This window comes from Copadichromis virginalis, linkage group LG19 (genome assembly GCF_057382275.1).
Source record: "Copadichromis virginalis isolate Kocher_CV1m ecotype Utaka linkage group LG19, C_Virginalis_male_GT1.1, whole genome shotgun sequence".
Taxonomy (NCBI): Eukaryota; Metazoa; Chordata; class Actinopteri; order Cichliformes; family Cichlidae; genus Copadichromis; species Copadichromis virginalis.
In genome coordinates this window covers 22,661,985-22,683,818 of record NC_140636.1, presented here as the reverse complement: position 1 = coordinate 22,683,818, position 21,834 = coordinate 22,661,985, and the positions used below count along the sequence as shown (strand labels likewise).

The following is a 21,834-nucleotide window of genomic DNA, read 5'->3' as shown; positions in this document are numbered from 1 at the left end:
AGGAAGTTTCACAGATCTTAAACTTCACTTCTTTCTCTACATATTGTTTCTCGTATTGTTTCATCTTTTTGTAACTTATCAGACCAAGCTGCACTGATTAGTGACCTGAGGACAAGACTTTTTTGTTTTTGTTGTTTTTCACAGTACTATCTCCCAAGTATTGCAAACCCTCTCAGAGGAAAATATTAACTCATAGATAGCACCATGAAACTTCCCATCTAATTACTTACATTAAGAGAATTATTTCTTGCATGACAAAGTTGTTTTTAAATACACTATTTCCTAAATATGTGTTAATTTGCACAGATTTTCATTCATAAATACATGTTTATATGTCTTTATATATTTCCTGATATTAATTAGAGAGATTATTTTTCAGTCCAGTTTTTGGGATTTTATTCGGTGACAGAATAATTTATTTTTGCAGGGTCATTATCTTTCTAAATATGTGCTTATCATGTGGTTCCACTTCAGTAAAAGGAAAAAAAACAATAGACAACATCTAGTAAGATAAGATATGAAGGCAGTCAAAGCAGAATATGTTCACATTATTTAAAAAAAAAAAATTAAACTATTCAAGTTCAACAAACAACAACAAAAAGCTGAGTGCTTGTTTTTAAAGGAAAAGAGGTTAAAAATCTAAACGAAATAGTTTATCTTTGAAAACCGACTTCTGCATGATTTGAGGAGCTAATGTTTAACTAGCGAACTTACTGGTATGGCTGCTTGGTTCATCATTATCAGCTGTGGTATATTTTTAATACCTACTGAAACAATGACTTGTGGTGTTTATGTGGAAGATTGCATAAAAATTCAGCTTTTTTGTATTTGTTTAACACCCTTCATGAGCTGCCAAGAGAGATAAAGTTTCAAACCTGCAGCCAGGCGTTCCAGTAAGCAAGACGTTGTACTTGAGCCCAATGTTACACTTGGAAGTCACTGCCTGTAATGGTGTTACTGTTCAAACTGAGAAATATAGCATACCGGTCCATTGAAGACATTTAATACTCGTGCGTGCTTTGAAATTTTTACTGCCAACGGTCTGCAGAAAATTTGTAGTGCTGACATTTTTAAAGACATTTCACTGTGATTAGGCATCATTGACATCAGCTTTCTTATGTGTTTTCCAGAAAATTTCCTGATGTTAATTAGAGATGATATTTTCCAGAGCTGTTTTTGGAGAGCCATTTACTCCATCACAGAACAGAAGGTGATACGCTGGTTATGTCGCTGTCAAAGCTGCCTTGGTTATTAATACTTGCGAACATAAATATGTTGCAATCATGCACAGAAAGCATATTTTGGATGTTTGGCTGTTTAGTCTGTGTAGAACTTGAGCCAGCATAATACAAATACAGGCTCCAATATGGTTGCAATTATACAGCACAGTGGTCCAAATTTCGCCAGCTTCACTGATTCTTTTTCTCTGATTGAAACACACAGTAGTCAATAATCCAAACTCTTTACTTGGAAAAGCCCACGGCCTCTTTTTTTAAACAAGGGATGACCTCAGCTCTTACCCTGATAGCATAAGAGATGTTTAAATCAGATTAACTAACAGCACCATGCACCTTAACATGAATGACATCACTGCTTCTACAGAAAAGGCTTTTGCGTGCACAGATGGATTCATTACAGCCTGGTCCGCATCGGTGCACGTGTGTGAGCGCAAAACAGCGAGAGGGAGATCTGTGTGCCAGCTTCACGCTAACGTGTGATGGGCTCATTATAGCCTCCGGGCATAACAACAACAACAACAAACAATACAACACCAACGCATATATAAAGACATACATGCATGGCTATCTAATGCATCCCTGTGTCATTAATCATCAGGTGTTTTGGCATTCCCTCACTGGGAAATAAGTGGATTAGTCAAATGGAGGAAAAGGAGGATGAAAGTGAGCCAACCACAGAGGTAACAAGCCAATGAAAGTTGTCCACCAAAGACAGAGCTAATTGTGTACGGTTGTGGGCTTTTAACGGGCAGAGGTAATCACTTTTGTCCGATAATTAGCATTTAGTTTTCAGGAAATCTATAAAGTGAATGCCATCTGTCATGCTGTTTGAATTAACACACAGTGTTTAAAAAAAAGTGTAGAAAAAAAAAGGAATGTATTAAAAGCTACATCATTCTTTTTAACTTAACTCTGTATTGAGAAAGGAGAACCAGCTGACTAAATAAAAAGGCTCGAGACACAATTTTAGCATTTTAAATTTTCTTTCCCACTTTTTTGGTGTGGAAGCTTTTAAAGAAGGTGGACAATTTTCACACAGGAGGCATAAGGTTGTGAGCCATCCACAGCAGGAAGAAATGACTGGGCATGAACTATTATATGCCCTGTTATTGTAGTGGATCTTCATATTCAGCAAGGCCAGAGTTTCATACAATGGGGTCAGTAACGTTTCCTTGTGGTTAACCTCCTAAGACCCGAACTCTTTCATGGCATGCATTTTTAATTTCTCTTTGCTATTTTATTTGGTATTTACAATTGAGTAATGATGTACATAACTCTTTATTTGGTGTCTGAACACAGCAGCATTTTTCCTGGGTACAAAAACAAAATGAGAAACAACAATTGTGCCACTTTGATCAATATGGCTCATTTGAAAGCCATTTAAAAGAGCAAAATTTAGTATTGTGGTCTAGCCAACACAAAATGTGATGTCCCCATACGTGGACACCAGGTCCTAGGAGGTTAAAACACCTGAATTTATTTTTTCTGCTGATAAAACTGTATGATGTCAATAAGAGTGGACATAACCCACATACATCCAGAGTAGTCAATCTGAAGCAAGTTTCCTTAAAGGTAAAGCCACCCTTCACACAGGCCTACAGCGACAATCTGGCAACCACCTGTCACTAGTGAAAAATGTGTATTCCTTGACGAGCTGGCAACAGTTGCTAGAAGTTGCAAAGTGAACGTAGTAGCACAGAAAACCTCCTTATATTTGGTTGTTAGCAGACATTGATGACTGAAGGTGAACGTGCTCAGTTCCTGGTTTTCTATCACACTTAAGTTTGAGACACTTAACTTTAAGTTTTATTACTGCTTGACTATTCCTTTGCAAGTGTTTGCATACAGGTGGGCATCTTCCATTCAAATAAAAGGCTACTGTGGTGACCAAAGTAATCACAAAGTGGGTTTTGCACCTTCTTTGCGACCTTCAGCAACCACTCGCCAACCGGTTACCAGTGATGGGAATAATGGCGTTACAAGTAACGGCGTTACTTTTTTCAGTAGCAAGTAATCTAACTAATTACTATTTCTATCGTTACAATGCCATTACTGTTAGTGACAAGAAAATTCGGTGCAGTTGCTTTACTATTTTTCAACAAACAGATGGTTGAAGCTGTCTTTAGCTTACCACATCTTATATCAGTTGCATGGAAGTAGCTGTAAGTAATCTGGGCGCTACAGCTTTAAGCAGCTGCGCGCGCTCCCGCGGACAGCAATCACTTTCTGCCCGACGATCACTTTTTGGCACAACACCTGGAGCTAAGGGGGCAAAACAATCGCATGACTGCTGCTGTTTGACTGAGGAAGAATAAAGTAGTCGTGGTAAGCCAATGACATGACCACTTTAAGATGACAAAGCAACAAGGTGATATATACCAGTTTTTAAATTGTCCTGATATAGGCCATGTAAAACCAGAGTCATGATAAACAATATATATGCGGCGTTTTTCCTCAATAGTTTCGTCACGTTTACTGTCTAAGGACAGAGCTAGCAAGCACTCTCTGCTTATGACCAAAAAAACCCAAAAAACAAGAAACAGCCCTTTCGTGTTGGTGTAAAAGTGCACCATGTTGACCAATCAAAAATGATATGGCAATATGACTTTTGGCTGTTTAGGAAGAGGGGGAAGTTTGAGGAGTGACGGTGAGAGAAAGAGAGCAGAAAAAGAGAGAGAGGGAGTTTTGACATGTGAGAGATTTGTCACGTTTAGTGTGTTTGGAGTGTGTAGTTAATGTGTTGTCTTGTGTAATTATTGTGTAGTGTTGTGGATAGTTTTGTGTTGTGTGTCAGAACAATGATGTGACTGCTGTCTCCAGGCAGAAAAAGGAGTGATACACCTTTTCTGGAGTGGCACAAATAATTTGTGTGGCATCTTATTGAATGCAGAACAGCTGATTGTTCTGTAAATAGTTTGAAATGGTTAAAAAAAAAAGGGTAAAAGGTAAATGGCTGCAAATAACTTTGTTGTTTGCAAAACTTGTGCGTATGATTTTAAAATTGACAATTTTTATTTGCATTTAAAGTTATGAAATATGATTCAATAAACATGTTTGTGGTTGTTACAGTAAAAAATATAACTTTTTCTACTCGGATTTTATGTTTTTTGTCTGATTTTAGATCAATTGTGTTAATACAGTATGTCAAAATGAAAACATGACTGTAAATTCTGACACGTGAGGTTGTGCTGAAAAGGATGATACCAAACAAGGCAAATAAATAGTTTTTAAATGTGAAATGTAGAGGTCAAATAAATCAAAAGTAGTTAAAAATGGCCAATTATACCCTGGACCCCATGGTTAAACATTTTTTTTTAAAGTAACGCAATAGTTACTTTTCAAGTAATTACTTACTTTTAGAATCTTGTAACTCAGTTACTAACTCAGTTACTTTTTTGAAGAAGTAACTAGTAACTATAATTAATTACTTTTTCAAAGTAATTGCTGCTGGTTACATACACATAGTTGCCAAGAATCACCAACTGGTTTCCTAAATGAAACCCAACTGGAAAAGAACTAAAACAAAAGTTATTCTGGAGAGTCCAAGAATAAAAAAATATGGAGTTCAAATTAATCATAATTGTTCCCCTTTAAACTGTAGCACCTCCCCCTTTGTTTCCTTTAGTTTTGGAAATTTTTCTTGTAGAAAAGCTTCAGAGCAATGAGGTAAAGACTGAAAGCAACTTAAATACAAACACTGAATCCAATAACCTTTGCAGGCAGATGAAGTTTCTGCCTCCGCCTAAGAACCAAAACAAAGAAAACCTGCGACTTTACTGTTAACATGTGTTATAAATGGAAAAATAGTCCTGATTCATTCATCATGAGCAACTGCGTTCTGATTACTGTTGTTAATCTATTAATATGAAAATCTAGTTTATCCAGTAAATAAAGAGTTGACGACCATACCATCCTGAAATCAGATTTCCCCTTGATGATGGCCAGGACATAAACACGTGATTAATGAATGTTGAAAACATCCTTATTTTTTCTTTTGAAGTGGTATGAAGAAATCTAAATCAAAGTATAAGTAAGGAGGAGGAGGGGGAACATGTTCTTCCTTTTCGGAAATGGCTCTAAATCTGATTAACAACATTCCTTGTTTGTCACTAATGCTACATCCTGGCTAAAGAACAGTCAGCTGTCTCTGCTGTTCCCAGGAAGCGTGTGTATGTGTGTGTGTGCCCGTCACCCATTACAATAGGTTCCATGTCGCCATTGCACACTAACGCTGAGACCACACACTCACTTAAATCAAAGGAAACTTAAATATGAGGCAGAGCAGAAGCTAATCTGCTGAACCAGTTTGATAGGGAAGAGGAAGTGTTTCTGCCATCCTGATAATCAAAAGGATTACAGAGAGCCATAACTCTTTCAACAAGCAGTAGTCCTCTCAAACAAGAGTCTGTTTGTGTCACTATAAGGCCAAATTTACATAGAGTAAGTTCCCATAGTGGGATAGATTGCATAAATGCAAACCAAAATGATCACAAGGATCTGCAAAAGAAAAGCAAGGATGAATTAAGTAGCAGCGATCCGTGAGTGGAGCACACTGGCCTGATTCTTGGAACAGACTTAAGGCTGCTTTTCATTATACTGATTAGAACGCCATGAAATTGAGCATGAAATGTATCTGATGATCATGCAGGCATGAGAGGGAATTGACATATGAAAGCAATTTTATTGGTCACTTGTTGAGTCACTATTAAAGCAATCTGTTAGCGTCAGATGGAGCCTAGGTGTGCAGTCACATGAGATCTTGGCTTATGAGTGTCAGAATCAGAGGTTTCCATAAAAGTTTGTTAAACCATTTGTAATGGATCATTTTAATCATGTGGGATTCGTGAATGGTGTTACCCAAGGTCATTCTTATGTACGTATGTTTCTAACATAAATTAAATATATTTTTTTTGCTTAATCTTCAAGTGACTAGATAAGATCATTGATGTCACCAGAAAAATAATTATATTCTGCCGCAATATCCATCCATTCATTCTCTTCTGCTAAGACAGCCATCCCAGCTGTCTTTGGGCAAGAGGCAGGGTACACCCTGGACGGGTCGCCAATCTGTCGCAGAGCTAACACATAGAGAAGAACAGGTATTCACACTCACACCTATGGGCAATTTAGAATTACCAATTAACTCAATCCCACTAACTGTATGTCTTTGGACAGTGGGAGGAAGTCGGAGTACTGTGCAGACATGGTGAGATCATGCAAACTCCACACAGAAAAACCCTGAACTGATGGTGGAATTGAATGCAGGACCTTCTTGTTGTGAGGCTAACCACTGCACCACCGTTTCCCTGCTGTTTTATTTTTATTTTCCTGAAATATTTTTTTCATGACAGTTAGATAAGGCCATTTATTTATTTATTTTTTAATATTAGAGAAAATGATTCTACCATAATTTTCCACCTCTAATCGCTACATTGTAATGTTTTGCAGCGAACTATGGCTAAGTCATTCTTGCATAAAAATAATTGAACCTTAACTACAACAATATTTTAAAATATCTGTCATTAATAAAGTATGGTATACATATATACAGCAATTTGGAGTATTCATATATGTCTTTATGGTGTTGTTTGTTTGGCCCTACGACAGACTGGCGACCTGTCCAGGGTGTACCTGGCCCTATGACAGCTGGGATAGGCTCCAGCGCCCCCCGCGACCCTGAAAAGGATAAGCGGAAGTGAATGGATGGATGGATGGTGTTGTTTGTTGTTTCACTAAAATATCATATGTGAACAAAAGTACCTGGCCACCTACACCTTACACCAATAGGAGCTACTCAAGCCATGAACCTGCCAGCACACAGTCTGTGTGCTGATGTTAATTAATTAATTGAGGAGGTTTGGAGGTTGAGTCAGTAGAAGGCTGGCAACTTTTACTTGCTATGCACCTCAGCACTCGGTGACTGCCATCTGTAACTTCACATGATCTGACTCTTCATGACCAGAGATGGGCAGTAACGCGTTACTTGTAAGTTGTTTACTTGTACTGTAATCCGATTACTTTTTTCAAGTAACGAGTAAAGTAAGGGATTACAATTGCAAAAACGGTAATTAGATTACCGTTATTTTCCCGTAGAAACGCTGCGTTACTGCGTTACTAAAACCGTGATTTTTTTTTTTTGCGAGAATGTCTCATGACAGTGACGTAAGCGAGTGCGACGTTCGTGACAACAACTGTGTGCAGATCAACAATGGATAATATATCGAGTGGGGAGAGAGTATGAGCGTGCAGCGTTTAAAGCCTGGAAGTACTGACCTTTGAGTTTGATTCCATAAAAAGTGACAAAAACATTAGTGTCCGTTGTGTGTGGGAAGAAAACTAATTTTTACAGCAATAAAACCCCTAAACTTCCAAGCAAGTACCGAGTGCGCAATGACGTAATGGGAAATTCACAGAGAAGCTCGCGGATTCTTCAACTGACCGCTGCGGCACACCTGCAACAGGGAAAACCTCCGCCTACCCTCCTCCTGCTTTACAGGTGAAAATAGAGCAACAGGACCGCTGAGTCTTTGATTCCATTTATTTTCTACTGTGTTTTACTTGCATCTATTTGAAAGACTGAGTGTAAACACAAAAAATATTTTATTTTATGTGCTGGAATGTGCAGAAAATGTGCAGTCAGAGAATGTTGCATATAATAAAATTTTTGTTTGATGCATAAAGTTAAAAGATTAAAACTAATAAAACAAGTTTTATTTTATTTTTTTATTTTATATTTTTAAGACTTTTCCATTTGATTACATTTTGTATGATGGATTATGCAAGTAGAATTGGGCTGAAAGATCTATCGCTTTATCACATATTCAGGTTGTAAATCGTGTTTTTAAAAAGTAACTAAGTAGTTGGCCGTCCGACTGCGGTCTGGGGTGTGGGGCCTCCCTGCTGCTGCGGAGTCGGGGTGGTCTGCCTCTCCCCACCGCAGGGAAAAGGGTAACACCACCTGGGTCTGGGTGCAATTCCCCCCTCCAGGGGCAAGGGTACCTAGACCCGGTTTGTAGAGTACGCTTGGGGAGTGTGATTGTGTGTACAGCGTCTCTTTATGTCTGTCTCCACGTTGGTTGAGTGTGGAGTGAGTGCATATGAGAGCATGAGGGTGGGAATGGATGTTTGTGTCTGTGTGTGCCTGTATGTCTGTGTCTATATGTCAGGTTGGGTATCAGACGCCACCTCTCTGGGGACACCTCAGGCCCTCCAAGGTTTGGAGGCCTATCTCCACCCACCACCACTTCCCCTGCCGGTGGCGGACTCCCTCAGGTGTCGGTGTGTTGGTGGTTCTTTGTGTCTGGGGGTGGGCGTCCGGGTACACACCGGCTCACTCCTTGGCGGCCGCTTGTCGGGGCCTGGGGCCTGGGGCTCGCTCGGGCCCCTTTGGAGGTGGGGTGCCCCCGGCCTCTCGGCCTAGGGCTCGGTCACTCAGGCGCAGCTGGGGGCCGGCGGAGCTCACGGGCGCGTCACTGCAACTCCCCCTGACTTCTGCTCTGCGGCTGCTGAGTGAGCCCTCATCTGGGACTCTCCTCAGCTCTTACTGGGACAGTGGCGCGGCTGCCCCTCTGTTGGTCTTCCATGGTCTCTTGTGTTCTGGGGGCCTCTGGATGTCTGGAGTTTTGATCTCCTCCATACCCGCTTCACACCCTGGAGGACGGGGCTGTGGCCCCCCCACACTCCCTAGCAGATCATTACATGGAGAAACCTTTGGAATGCAAGCGCGCTGATCCACACAGGTATGCACACATGGGTATTCACAGACGCGGACTAAAGCTTTCTTGGCTGCTGCCTCAAAGCACACTGTGCGCTGTCTATCTTGCGTGCTGCACAATATCGTTTATTACTTAGTAAATACTGATATCTATGACTAGCTAGTTTATTGTGATGGTGCTTTGTTTTCTCTATTATTATGTTGCTCTTTGTTGTTTGCTGTCTCCTCTGTTTGTTTTTGTTTGTTTGTTTGTTTGTTTGTTTTTCTCCATACAGGTGACCCAGGAGTTTTGTTTTTTTTTTCTGTCTCTCTTCCCCCCCCTTCTCACCGTCTCTTCTCCCCTTTGGTTTTCTTTCTTTCTCTCCCCCTCTCTCTCTCATTCATTCCCCCTGTCCTATTTATTAAAAAAAAAAAAAAAATGACAAAGGATGAACTGAAGCTCTGCCATCACGTAATGTCGCATACTGCTGTTTCTGATGTCATTTAAAAAAAAAAAAAAAAAAAAAAAAAAAAAAAGTAACTAAGTAACTACGTGATTAATTACTTTTAATCAGTAAAGTAACAGGATTACTTTTGGGGGGAAGTAATCAGTAATTAATTACTGATTACTTTTTTCAAGTAACTTGACCAACACTGTTCATGACTGAGTTGCTGTGGTTAAGAGATATTTGTAAAAATATCACTTAAAGTTGGTTGAAAGTCATAAACTGATTTGTTAGAGATGGTTAGGTGCTTGATTTTATACTCCTGTGACAATGGGACTGAAAACTCCTGACTTTAAAGAATAAGAAATCTGTTCAAGTACTGTTGTCCTTGTAGTGTAGCATGGCTGCTGTGCAAGAATACTCAAGAGTTCAAACAACTACAGTTTACAGAAAAGGGACTGATTTGGCCTGGTGCAAGGTAGATTGACGTCTCCATACTCACTGGTAGGTTAGGTAAAGGGTAGCAGGCATCAATTTGAATTTAAGATGATGCTCTTAAGTATCATTTGCCAAATTCCACTTTTATTGCTCCAGGCTGGAGAGTAACTTTGATGGTATGATGCCCCTTGTAGCATTTGTTAATAGACTGCAGATTAAGTAAATCCACACAAGCCTTAAACCTCAGAGCCAACAAAGAATACGCAATCATTTATTTTAAGGTGAGTTATTTTTCTTCCACCACTAGGGTTCCCCCACCTCCTAGATCCCCTCTAACCCTTGATTAACACTAGCATAACCATGCAAATGTACTTTACGATACGACAAAAGAACCTCAAACCACAAGCTTCGTCATCAATGACTGTGTGCTGGGATTCTTCCTTTAGCTGCCTAATCAGAAACTGCTGTTGAACAGTCAGTACAAAGTTAATCTAAAAGGTTTGTACTTCATGACTTCTCCTCACAGACGACGGTGAAACCAAACTATGACCTTATCACTTTGCCAGGAATCTTTTTTTCCCCTCATAAAGACTAAATGAGGAAATGTGCACTGCACATCTGCATGATTATGGTCAACAGCTCTTCTTCATATGCATCTCAGTGGTTCATTATGGTTAAGGAACAGTCCTCACACTCTGGCCTTGATCTCTCTCGCTTCTCCATCTGCCACTCATAGCCTTTGTTATGCAGATGTTGTCTCTTCAGTTCTAATTATCACAATGTTTATTTACTATTGACAACTTCTTCAGGCAATTTTCTGTTATTCCCTTTGACATTTTGGGACAATTAAATTCAAATTTTCATTGTTACTATGCACAGATTTATTATACTCTAAGAGAATAAAAGCAGAACTAAATAAACTTCTTTTAATCCTGTAAATATTTAAGTTGTGTATATATTAAATTCAATGAATCCACAATTCTGTTTTCACTTTCACTTTGAGAATGGTGTGAATGCATTTTACTGATGAAAAGGCATAAAGATTACAAATGGGCCATAATACAGTTGGATAGTTAAGTTTGCTTTTTGACAACATTTCCCTCATTGCTTGACCCATAAAAGTACTTTCTTAATAAGGCTTACATGGTTTGTTTGCCTCGGGTCTTATCATATTGGCTATTCTGCATTCACCTCATTTTTACCTCTTTATCAGACCTGCCGGGTTTGATAAAGCGAGTGACTTCTCAGCTGTCCTGAATAATGACAGAATTGCATTTGTTGCCTTTCTTCATCTTTGTCTGATTCTGCTGGTATCAAACTTCTTGCTGACAACTTTGTCGTGTATATATAACAAAATATCTTGTTTGTTAAAGTAGTGAAACAAAAAATGGGCTCTCGACCAGTTTACTTGGTATGGGCTGCTCAGCCTAACCACAAAGTTCTTGTCTCGTTTTATCCCAGGGACTTCATCTGACTAAATATCTGGATTTGAACTACAAACTCAAAAATGCTGAAAACTAAGTGAATTTTCCCCAAGAAGGGAGAGTAATCATATTAGCAATTGCATTATAGGAAATATAGGATCCAATTTTGAATCTGTTTTTGTAAAATGGTCTCTTGTGAGCTTCACTTATTGTCTTAATGTGTTTAGATTTTTATTTCATTAGGTTGGTTCTTGTAGATGAAAAAAGGTCCAAATGCGTGACTATATTCTCTTTATGATTAAGATTATAAGATTTAATTTGGAATGGCAAAAGTCCACGAATTCGTAAAGATTTCATGCAGAGGACTAGGCCAATGGGTGGATTAGCCTTGCCAAACTTTCAGTCTTATTATTGGGCAGCAAATATTCGTAATATGCTGTACTGGATGAGTAATGTTACTACAGAGACTCCAGCTTGGCTCCAAATTGAGTCATCCAATTGTGGCAAAATTTGCCTATCAGCTTTGTTGAGTTCAGCTCTCCCATTAGAACTATACACCTATAAACGTAACCCTTTGTTGTATGACTCGCTCAGAATCTGGGTGCAATGTAGGAAAAGGTTGGGGTTACACTTAATGTCAATTAAAGCACCTATCTGCTCAAATCATATGTTCCCACCCTCCATGATGGACTCTGCCTTTAAAATATGGGAAAGTAATGGCCTTAGAAATATCAAAGACCTTTTTGTAGATGGGATTTTTGCCTCATTCACGCAGCTCCTGAAGCAGTTTAAGCTGACCCTCTGTGTAACAGATGTAAAGCAGAAACAGGTTCGCTCCTTCATACCTTTTGGACATGCCCCAATCTTCATACCTATTGGGTGTCTATATTTAACACTCTGTCAGAGATGTATAACGTTAAATATGATCCTTCTGCTCTAACGGCTATCTTTGGGGTGATACCTCAAGACACATTTATTTTTTGTTGTTTTGTAGGGGTTTCTTTGGTTTGTTTGTTTTTTCCTTCTCTATTTCTGTTATCTTTTGGGGTATTGTAAATACTGAACAGCAAACTACTGTATGTTCAATGTTTTGTTGTTAACATGCTGCTGTGACTGAAAATAAAATTTATAAAAAAAAAAGATTATAAGATTTAAAGCCAGATAGTTAAAGAAAAAGTTAAACTGCTGTTAACTGATAAAAACTTATATTTATAAATATGAACCATTCAGTAATAACGTCTCTCATGGACCAGCTTTTGCTAAATCTGCCTCAGATGGAGTTTCCAATCTCTTCAATTTCCCCATATTCTTTTTAATGTCCTCCAGATAACAGATGTGAACTTCATTTTTTTCCAAACTTAATTCAACTGAATTGGAAAAAAATTAAATATAGCATAAACACTGGCCAATTTTTAAGTAAATACTGCACTTAAGTATAGTCACTTCTATTTTCATGTTTAATTTTTCTTTCACTTAAAACAGGCCCGTTCTTGACCTCCATTCCTTTGTACACTGTAAGCATAATTAAGACTCCACGGCTCACCACACAGGCACCTGCACCCATACGCTGCACGCATCAGCACACTCACACCTGCATGTTTGCTGTGATCTACCTCACACTAATAAAAAGACTTTCCTGCTTTTGAACCAGAGCTCTGCTTTCCCAAGCTGAAGGTATGCAGCTTTGCTGCTTAGGCCTGTGTGTTTGTTTTAGTTTTAAGAGTCTTCACTGATGCTGTCACCGAATTATGCAAGCAGACTGCCCATAGCATCCCAACCCTATGGGCAATCTGAGACTAACAGGTTGATTTGATAAGATGGATTAAAGCTGCATAGCTAAGCTTCTATAAAAGCTAAGCATTTCCTCCCACTGGGAAAACTGATTTCTTAGTTTAAACGTTTTAGGAAATGATCCCTGCAGACCACGAGACTCATCATTCCTGGTTTTACGGTTTTAAAAAACATGAAATATCTTGTTGCACTCATAAAAAAGGCTAACTTATTATGAACCTTAATCCTGTCTCTCTATAAAGGCAGCATCGTTCATAAGAAGCTGTTTTTAAGTCCATTATCAGTTTTTTTTTCATCTAAATAATTCAGATAGTTTGTGCTTAAATTTGGTAGAATAAACAATGTTGCACTAATTAATTACAACTGATCATCACACATCCTTAGCATCCAACAGTTTATCCACCAACTCACTGTTAAACTATTGAAGGACTCATACAAGAATAAAGAAGCTGTTGGTCTTCCAAATTGCACAGACAGCAGGAACTGCAAAATTGAAAAAAGGCTTTTTAGTCTCTCAATTACTCGTGTTCCTCAGTCTTGAGGATTGTTGTGCTATTGCATCATGGAACCTCAAGAGAAATGAGAAAGGAGCAGGTCTATGCAGGGAAATTAGCTCAGCCGTTCACTCCTGATATCAACGTGGAAAGTGGGTGGTGTGAATTATGGTATTACAGCAGCTGTGAGAAATGTTAGAAGTAATCACTGTGGAGTGAGTGGGGGTTTCAGCAGGCTGACTGTTGCTCCTTGGGGCCTAATCCATGCCAGAAGGAGGATGAAGTGGGATGCAGAGGGAGTTTAATTTGATGGGATAAAGCTGATGGAGATGCTCAGATTTTCAGTGTTATCCCTGTTTTTATGAAAAGCTTTTGTCTCTAAAGAATCAAATTTCAGAGGACCAAGAAACCACATTTTCACACTGGCCACCCTGTATTTTGGAGTTTATTCAATGTGGTTTTGAAACTGTTTACCAAAGTTGAGACTGATAGACTTTCACAGCCTGGCAAGGTACACAAAATCTTTCAGCTAAAGTTACAATAGGAAGAACTTCACGATAAAAGGGCAGCTCAGAGTATCAGCCATCGTAATTTCAAAACTCATCTTTGTTTTGATTTTCTAAACACCCTAGCACGTGTAAGTGATGTAGCTATATAAGGAGGTGCCACCTGAATCAGGCCCCAAAATATGCAAAGTAACAAGTACTGCGTCCAGTTATACTGTAGGAAAGCCACACACTCCACCTTGATCCTCTCATTATTTGAACAGTAGGAAAACAGTTATAAAAGGAGCAACAAAGAAGTGATTAAGCAAAATTCACTGTGGCTCTTTCCAGAGAACAATCTTGACCACAGCACACTGTGTATGGAGGATGGGTGGGGTGGGTGGGGGGGTTCAAAGATATTGTGAAATAGTTCCAGTATGTGAGAGTATTACATATTCACCCCCTGTGAGTCAGCCCCTCGCCTCTGACCACAAATATTACAGTGCATCTGTGCACTGAAACAATGGTGTTCCCCTTCACTTCGCATCACTTATTTCCCCCTGTGCCTGGACAGGGCGAAATAAGAACCTTGAACAAGCAAAGCAGTGTGTGTGAGAGACTGAAGATAGAAAAAAAAAAAAAAGAGCGATGGAGAGACATGGCAGTGACAAAAATCTGTTCCTGCAAAAGGAGAGGTCCAGGAGCCGGGATGCTGTGCCCAAGGAAAAGTTGAGTAAGCTCAGTAAGTTATCATCGATTTCATGTTTTACAAGTTAGATTTGGCCAAACTCAAAGTGTAAAACCAGCAAATTGGTGGGATTAAGCTTTACAAGCCCAGATGGAGATTGGGTTTGGAGTGTTCTTCTCTAAACAGTGAATCAGATGAAACTTTAACACCAAAAGCCAAATTTCTCATTTGATTTAAAGTCATCTAATTTACCCACTCAGCATAAGTTTAAAAAAAAAAATCTTGAATCAACTGTTACATCTTATCTACTAAAGGCGCATTAAAGAAATATCTCGGCATATTTCAGGTTTACCAGCAGTCTGTAATTTATCCCATTCGTTCTATTTTAAGTAGAATCTAATCAGTTTGACACACTTTTACTTTCGTAATTAATGCAAGTATCGTGTTTCAAACTGCTACTTCCATGAAAGTGTGAGGCACCAGACCCACAGGGATGTACTCACCCGTGACCCAGGCTTCTGTGCCGACACTTGAGGCAGGTAACAGAGGAACAGAGGCGCCATAAAGTAGGAGACGGTAAAAATGAGGAAACTTGATAATAACATAATTGAGCGTCGGTGAGCGCAGAGCGAAGAGCGGCAGGTAGTCTGAGCGCACAGCGTGTCCGTCTGTAATACTGATGATCGACAGGTCCAAACCGAAAAAAATATATATTAGTACGCCCCAAAAAGACTCCTTAACCCTAATTTCCGGTTAATAATTCTCCTGTGTCTACTCCTCCAATAACTATTCACATAGTGCCACGCGTATGATCGGGAATCAGGACTTGGCCGTCACCATTGTGATTGGTTTTATCCACTGCGGGAGGATCAGCTGTTCATCGCGGCTTCCACAGGTTGAGTCGCGCCTGTATCCATTGCACCTTCATTTAAAAGCAAAGGAGGGAGCAGTCGTTTCTAGCTGGCACTCGGAGGACCCAATAGCAGCGGCCGGTGGCGGGAAAGCCACGCCCACCTCACCCCAAGATTAACTGTTCGCGGAGGAGAAAGACCTGCTCCGGTCAGTTAGGAGATAGGACCAGGAGAGGCAGCAGCTGCAGGAACACTCAGTGTATTATCATGAGTCTTTGAGAGCAGAGACAATGGCCGAGCAATTGTGAGGTCAAATTTTAGGTTCTCATCCCCATTCTGAGACATATAATGCTCTATAATAGCCTAGTATCCTGCTGCCGTGACATTTAGCCTGCGTACTTGGGTTACAATGGAAAACATCTATTGAGTAAAGTCAATAGCTGTCACAAGCACTGCAGGGGGGCTGTGTGTGTGTGTGTGTGTGTGTGTGTGTGTGTGTCGTTGTGGGTTTTAGTTGGCAGACGATTCGTTGTTTGATAGAGCAAAAAAACAACTGTTTGTGTCACTTTATCCCCAATTACATGGTCATAATGTAACACATTTCATAGAATAAATGGGGGTTTTTTCTGGTAGAGAACCTATTTGGTTTGGGGGATTTTTTTCAAAATAAACTGGCTGACCTTAGAGCCGTTCTGCATTGTTGCAACCCTTTTGTCACTTATATATACGTTTGGGTTTTTCACATTTAACACTTAAGTGGAAGGTTTAAGGTTGTTATGAAGCACTTTAATATCGCAGTATTGTTGCTTTGACAACCATAAATATTCTCAGTACTTTTCCACCAACCTGAGCAGGAAAGCACACTTAGTGCATTAACAAAACATGCTTCCACACTGTAATCGGCCTGCAACCTCTCAATTTCTGGCTCTCACATCTTCCTCGCCTCCGTGCTGTCCATTTCTCCATCTTTTCCTTTCAATAAATTGTGAGGCCCATTAAGAAGAGAGAAGCAGTGTTTAGTGCAGGTGTCCCGTCACCCTTTACTGGAACGGGTAACCCCACCCCCACCCCAAATCCCCTTCTCTCGCTCTTTGTCCCTATAGATATTTTTTAATTGTTGGTTTTGACAGTTCAGCGGCTTTTTGAGTGCCTCAGAGAAGAGCCTTGTAATTAGAGCTATTGAGCTTCTGGAATTGGCACAATTAGGGTCAGCATTAATTATTCCTCTGTGCTCTGGCCAGTTTCTGTAAAGCACTGTTTGCAGAAAAGATGCCAGAGGAGGGTCACTCCAAATGGGAGAGATAAAAATGGATGGGGCAGTTGTACAAAAGGGAGAAAAACCGAGGCCTAAGTGGTCTCAAGATAGTGAATTATCTGAATTCTTGCTTATCGGACCACCATAGAAACTCAGCAAAGCGTCCGTGTAGTATCATTATCAGAGCTGTGAGAGAAGGGATGCGCCTCATTCCAAGTTGTTTCCCACCACAGAGACTTAACCCAACTACCCCTCCCGCTCTGTGCCAGCTGGTCCACTCATGTCCTTGTGTGAGTGGAGTAATGCTGTGGGAGGTGAGGATGAGGAGCAGAGAGGGTCAACGGGAGTGTCTCTTGGAATGTTAACGAGATCAGTTTATATCTGCTCTTCCCTCTCACTTCAACCCGCCACCCTGAACAATGAAGACAAAGTTTTCAGGGCTGCAAAGCCATTGTAGTGAAAGCATGGCTTGACACTTTAATTCTGTTGTCATTTGGCCGAACATAAAAGAAAACCTCTGACAACAAAAACAAAAGCAGGAATGAATGGGCATGCTGAAAGAAAATGTACATCCCAATTACTGCAGTGGCCCTTCCAAAGACGCCCCAGCCGCCGGTCCCCCCACCGGCTTACACCAACTACATACGGCCGAAAATTAGCGGGTGTGTGCAGACACAGAAACAGACAGAGCAGCACTGAGGCCACCCAGAGATCTGACGGCCTCGGGAGAGGAGCAGGTTTAGCACAGATGTGCCGCAATGATGTCACGTTGCCTAAAAGTACAGTTTAGGTGCACATGCAGTTCAGATGTAGTATGATAAATGCTGAGAGGAAAACAAGTTGAAGAGAGGCAAAAACTGCTACTTGTCGTTCATTTTTCCAGTTTAATGCTAAATAACTACATTTTTGTCTAAATAAAATCAGCATTTGCATTTGTCGTGTGTTTCAGTAGATTCTCATTGTTCTTCTAATAACGAAATCCATGAAAACCTATTTGTGACTTTTATTCCAGTGTTTAAAAAGTTCCTCCCTTTGTTTATTGTAGCGATATTTCACCCTCACCTGTACAACAATAAAAAGCTGATTATTAGTTGATTTACCAGTAATTTAGGATAATCCGAAAAGGCCTACTGTAATTATCGACCAGTCACCCAACAATACAGCAACCATATACCGAATCTGTCTCTGGGTTTAGGATTTTTTTCATCCCTGAGGTTCTTCAAGTGCTGAACTTATTCAAATTATTAAAGTATTTGCAACTCCCATGTTGCTTCACTACTTGTTTGGCATTCATTTTTAGTATCTCCTACGTTCCTCTGTGAGGACATGGGGTCTCAGAAGGTTTGCTTCACTTCCCACACACCTCCATACCGATATAGTTGTTTTTTTTTACATTGGAGAATATTATTTGACTTTGTTTATTATTTGTACTATTAAAGCAATTGCTTTAATAGTACCTCCACTGCAATCAGCTTTAGAAAAGCTTTGCTTGTATTTCACTGTATCAGTAAAAATAAACCAGTTATTTCAGATTTATTAAAATGTTAAAAAAAGGAGGCATACTTCAAGATTAGTATTCTGTGCTTGCAGTTGTATTTCTGCTACTTTTACACCCACATGTAGTGTCTGAATACTTTTTCAGGCAGTGCATCTGTTTGATGAGTGTGTGATTGCACTTCAAAAGGCAGAATACAGTTGAAGCACTGAATGAAAGACAGAGAGGAGCGGGCGGCTTGTGTGCTGAAGGGGAAAATCGAAGGTCAGATACAAAGCCTTCTCTTTTTAAAGTGTCATCTGGATTTCATTTCATAAATTCCATATATTTTACATGTACTGGCCGCAATTTTCACTAGCTCCTGAAAACAAGGAGGAGGGTATAGCCCTTGGCTGGCCAGCATTTCTTATTACCCTCTTCAAGTACACACTTGCACACAAACATACACACACTGACAGTGATGTAGAAGCATGTCTGGTGATGGAAAAGCATAGCAACAAATAAATAAGCCCACAAAGCCAAATTATCTATGACATTAATCAGAGATGTGAGGGATTTTTACGCAGTGAGAGAGTGAAAGAGAAAGTGGCAACAGAGAGCCACGGGTGTGAAAAGGCCTATTGAGTCTGGAATGGGGTGTCCCGCACCTGCGCTGTCTATTCACCCCACTGTTTACACACTGTCATCCACAATTAATACCTCCTGGGGACTGGGCTGCTTGCCCTCTGCAGGGCCCCCGGACCCATCCAGGCCCTTATGGATGCCTAATTGAGCATACCACTCTCCTGATTGAATTAACAGCTATGTCTCTGGGACCTTTTCCCCTTCCACTAAGGAGGGGGACTGTTCCACACCCGCATGAGACCCCTGTACCATCCCACAGAATAGACAGCAGGGAGAGAGGGGGTTGGTGGCTGAATATAGCAAAGGGCTAGAAGCGGGAGTTGAAGCGGTCTAGAAAATGTGGCCCTTTCTGTTGGCAAACCAAGGCTGGAAATGTGAACTGGGGGCAATGAAAGGTCTCAATATTCGCAGGGCCAGTGAGTTCCAGCAGGCATGTAGTACTGTACACGCACGCACACATGCACGCACACATATTTGAGTGCTTGCGCAGCACTAAGTTTCCCAAAATCCAAGTAATCAATCTTGCATTTTATTTTGCTGTTATGATATTTCTTGTTCCTTGTATTTTCTTTGTTTGTCTGTCAGTGAGGCACAAAAATTTACAAGAGAAAGTTTCATGCAAGTTAGTGGAGAGGTAAAGCCCTCCAAAGGAAAATTGGAATTTAAATGCTGGTGCAAATGCTGCTCAGTCAGACAGGGTGCTGTGGTATTGTGTGGCCTTGGTTGATATGTTGAGCAGAGACGAGAAGGCAGAGGAATACTGAAAAAAAGCTATGCGATTGATGTATATGGTTTTGTTACTGATCTATTATTGCATAAGCAGCAACCTAATCTACTCTTTGATTGTGTTATTTAATAATGATCCTTTATAATCGTCTACTCAAAATTAACATAGTTCTCAAAATGAACATCAACACAGCAACCTGTAGTGTTTGATCACCGACTGCAACAGTCTGGTTGTAATCACTTTAAGAGGGATTTTTTATTTTTATCTTGTGCTTTTATTGATAGTGAAACAGCTCAGTCTGAACTGCTCTGCTGCAAAACTATGTGAAGTGATTTTTTTAAAGAAGAAGAAGAAAAGGAAAAAATATGTATAAGTGTTAGAATAAGTATATATTTATTCAATGATGTGATTCTGGCTTCATCAAGCTATGATCTCCAGCTTGGACTGGAGCTCTTTGCATCTATCAGAATTAGCGATTCCAAATCTGAGACCCTGTCTCTCTGTCTCTCAGTCAGTGCCCACTCTTGGTTGGGAATGAGCTCCTTCACGGCAGACTCTGAACACTCTGGAATGATTATGTCTCTTGGGAACACCTTGGTGAACCCCAGAGCTAGAGAAGGTTGCAGGAGAGAAGGAGGTCAGGGCATCTCTGCTTAGACTGCTGACCCAGAAAAGTAGAGGTGGTGTGGATGACCAGTATTGGCAGATGAATATATCAGTCATGCTCTAATATGAATCATTTCTAACTGGAAAACTATCTGGTGTTTTACAGGAAAACTGGAAAATAGGCAATCATGACAGAATAACCAGCATTCACTGTGCTTCATTATTGTGGTCGTCATTGTGACCCTTCCTGTTCATCTTCTGAAAACCTAATATGAGCTCCCATGCTGCTAGGTTGGAAACCACTACAGTAATCAGTGTAATAATATGTATCCTAAAAATTAAAAAATTATGTCCACATGTTACTTTGTTGGCATCAAGCAATAAAAAATGTTTCGTTTAGGATTTGAATTCTAAAATTCTCTAAAGCCTTTTAAATATTAGAGGAAGCTTATGCGTGAAGTAACAATTAAAAAATAAGATTTTTTTCCTAACGAGTTTAAGAAAAATACTGCAAGTTTGTCAGATCTAATATGTTTCTTATTAATTATGTTTGCTGTTTTTGAATAGGAAACATATTAAAATATAAAATGCATCCAAGAAAGCTTAAGTTTGGTTCACTGCACTTGTCTAGACAGCTGTACACACTCACTCCTTGTGTTCAACCCTTAGCAAACACGGGTACAGTAAGCTCCTGGCTCGATGCACTACAATAGTAGTAAAATATAATAATGTGGAAAATCAGAAGCTCTCTGGAGAGATGGAAATGTACCGAGGCCTTTTTATTTCCAGGTCGGTAAAAGAGTTTGCCATGTCTCTATCCATACTTGTCAAAGTTCTGCACACATGTCCAGCTGAAAATCTGATCTGCCTTTGAAGGGAAATGAAATGGGTGAATTCATTTCAGCTGAGGCTGCTGACTGTCAGAGTCATGTAGCCAAAAGTGCGTAATCTCTCAGTTCCTCTTTCGCTATAATTTCCTGGCTGGATTTATCTATTGGCTCTGTGTAAAAATAGCCTTCCTTAAGTGGCTTGAACGGGACGTAGATCCTCGTAACGGCACAGATACTGGCTCACCTGTGTTTTTATAACTGAGTTCCTAAATCGAACAGATGCTTTTGAGGATCTGTCTTTCAATAGATCCTCAAAAGCAGAAGAGCTGATACAGAATCACTTTCCCAATCAGGATATATTAAGGAAAATCTTTGAAATATTCAATATGTTGGTTGTTTCATAGTATTTATGGTATACCACATTAAAGATCTGGTGGTCTATAACTTTATTGGTTGCAAAATACTTAAAAATGTATCTAGAATAAGGATTTTGGCATCTCCAGGTCGGATCCTACATGATGTGGTGGAATGCTGGGTTCTCACCACTACATGGGCTGTGTACTGGTCTCCATGACTGCACCAAGCAGCTCACCTCTCGATGAACCCCCCAGTTCAGCTTTGGTGGTTGGGAGCATGCCCTACCAAAAACAAAAACACAAACACAAAATTTCTGCAGAGCATAACCCTGCACCAGTGAACTGTGCAGCAAGCACACCATGCACCGCTCTCCTTTGGCTCCCCTCGCAGAC

General features: G+C 40.0%; 1 protein-coding gene across 9 annotated transcripts in view; it reads right to left on the bottom strand.

Moving 5' to 3' along the window:
- The window catches only part of smoc1 (SPARC related modular calcium binding 1), a 62,411-nt gene extending 46,819 nt beyond the window's left edge, over positions 1-15,592 (bottom strand). For all 9 annotated transcript variants that reach the window (XM_085440637.1, XM_085440641.1, XM_085440636.1 and 6 more), the window contains exon 1: positions 15,201-15,592. In XM_085440637.1, the coding sequence (XP_085296763.1) occupies positions 15,201-15,302 (102 nt within the window). In that variant the 5' untranslated portion in view covers positions 15,303-15,592. The remainder of the gene's footprint in view (positions 1-15,200) is intronic.
- Between the last annotated feature and the right edge of the window lie 6,242 nt (positions 15,593-21,834).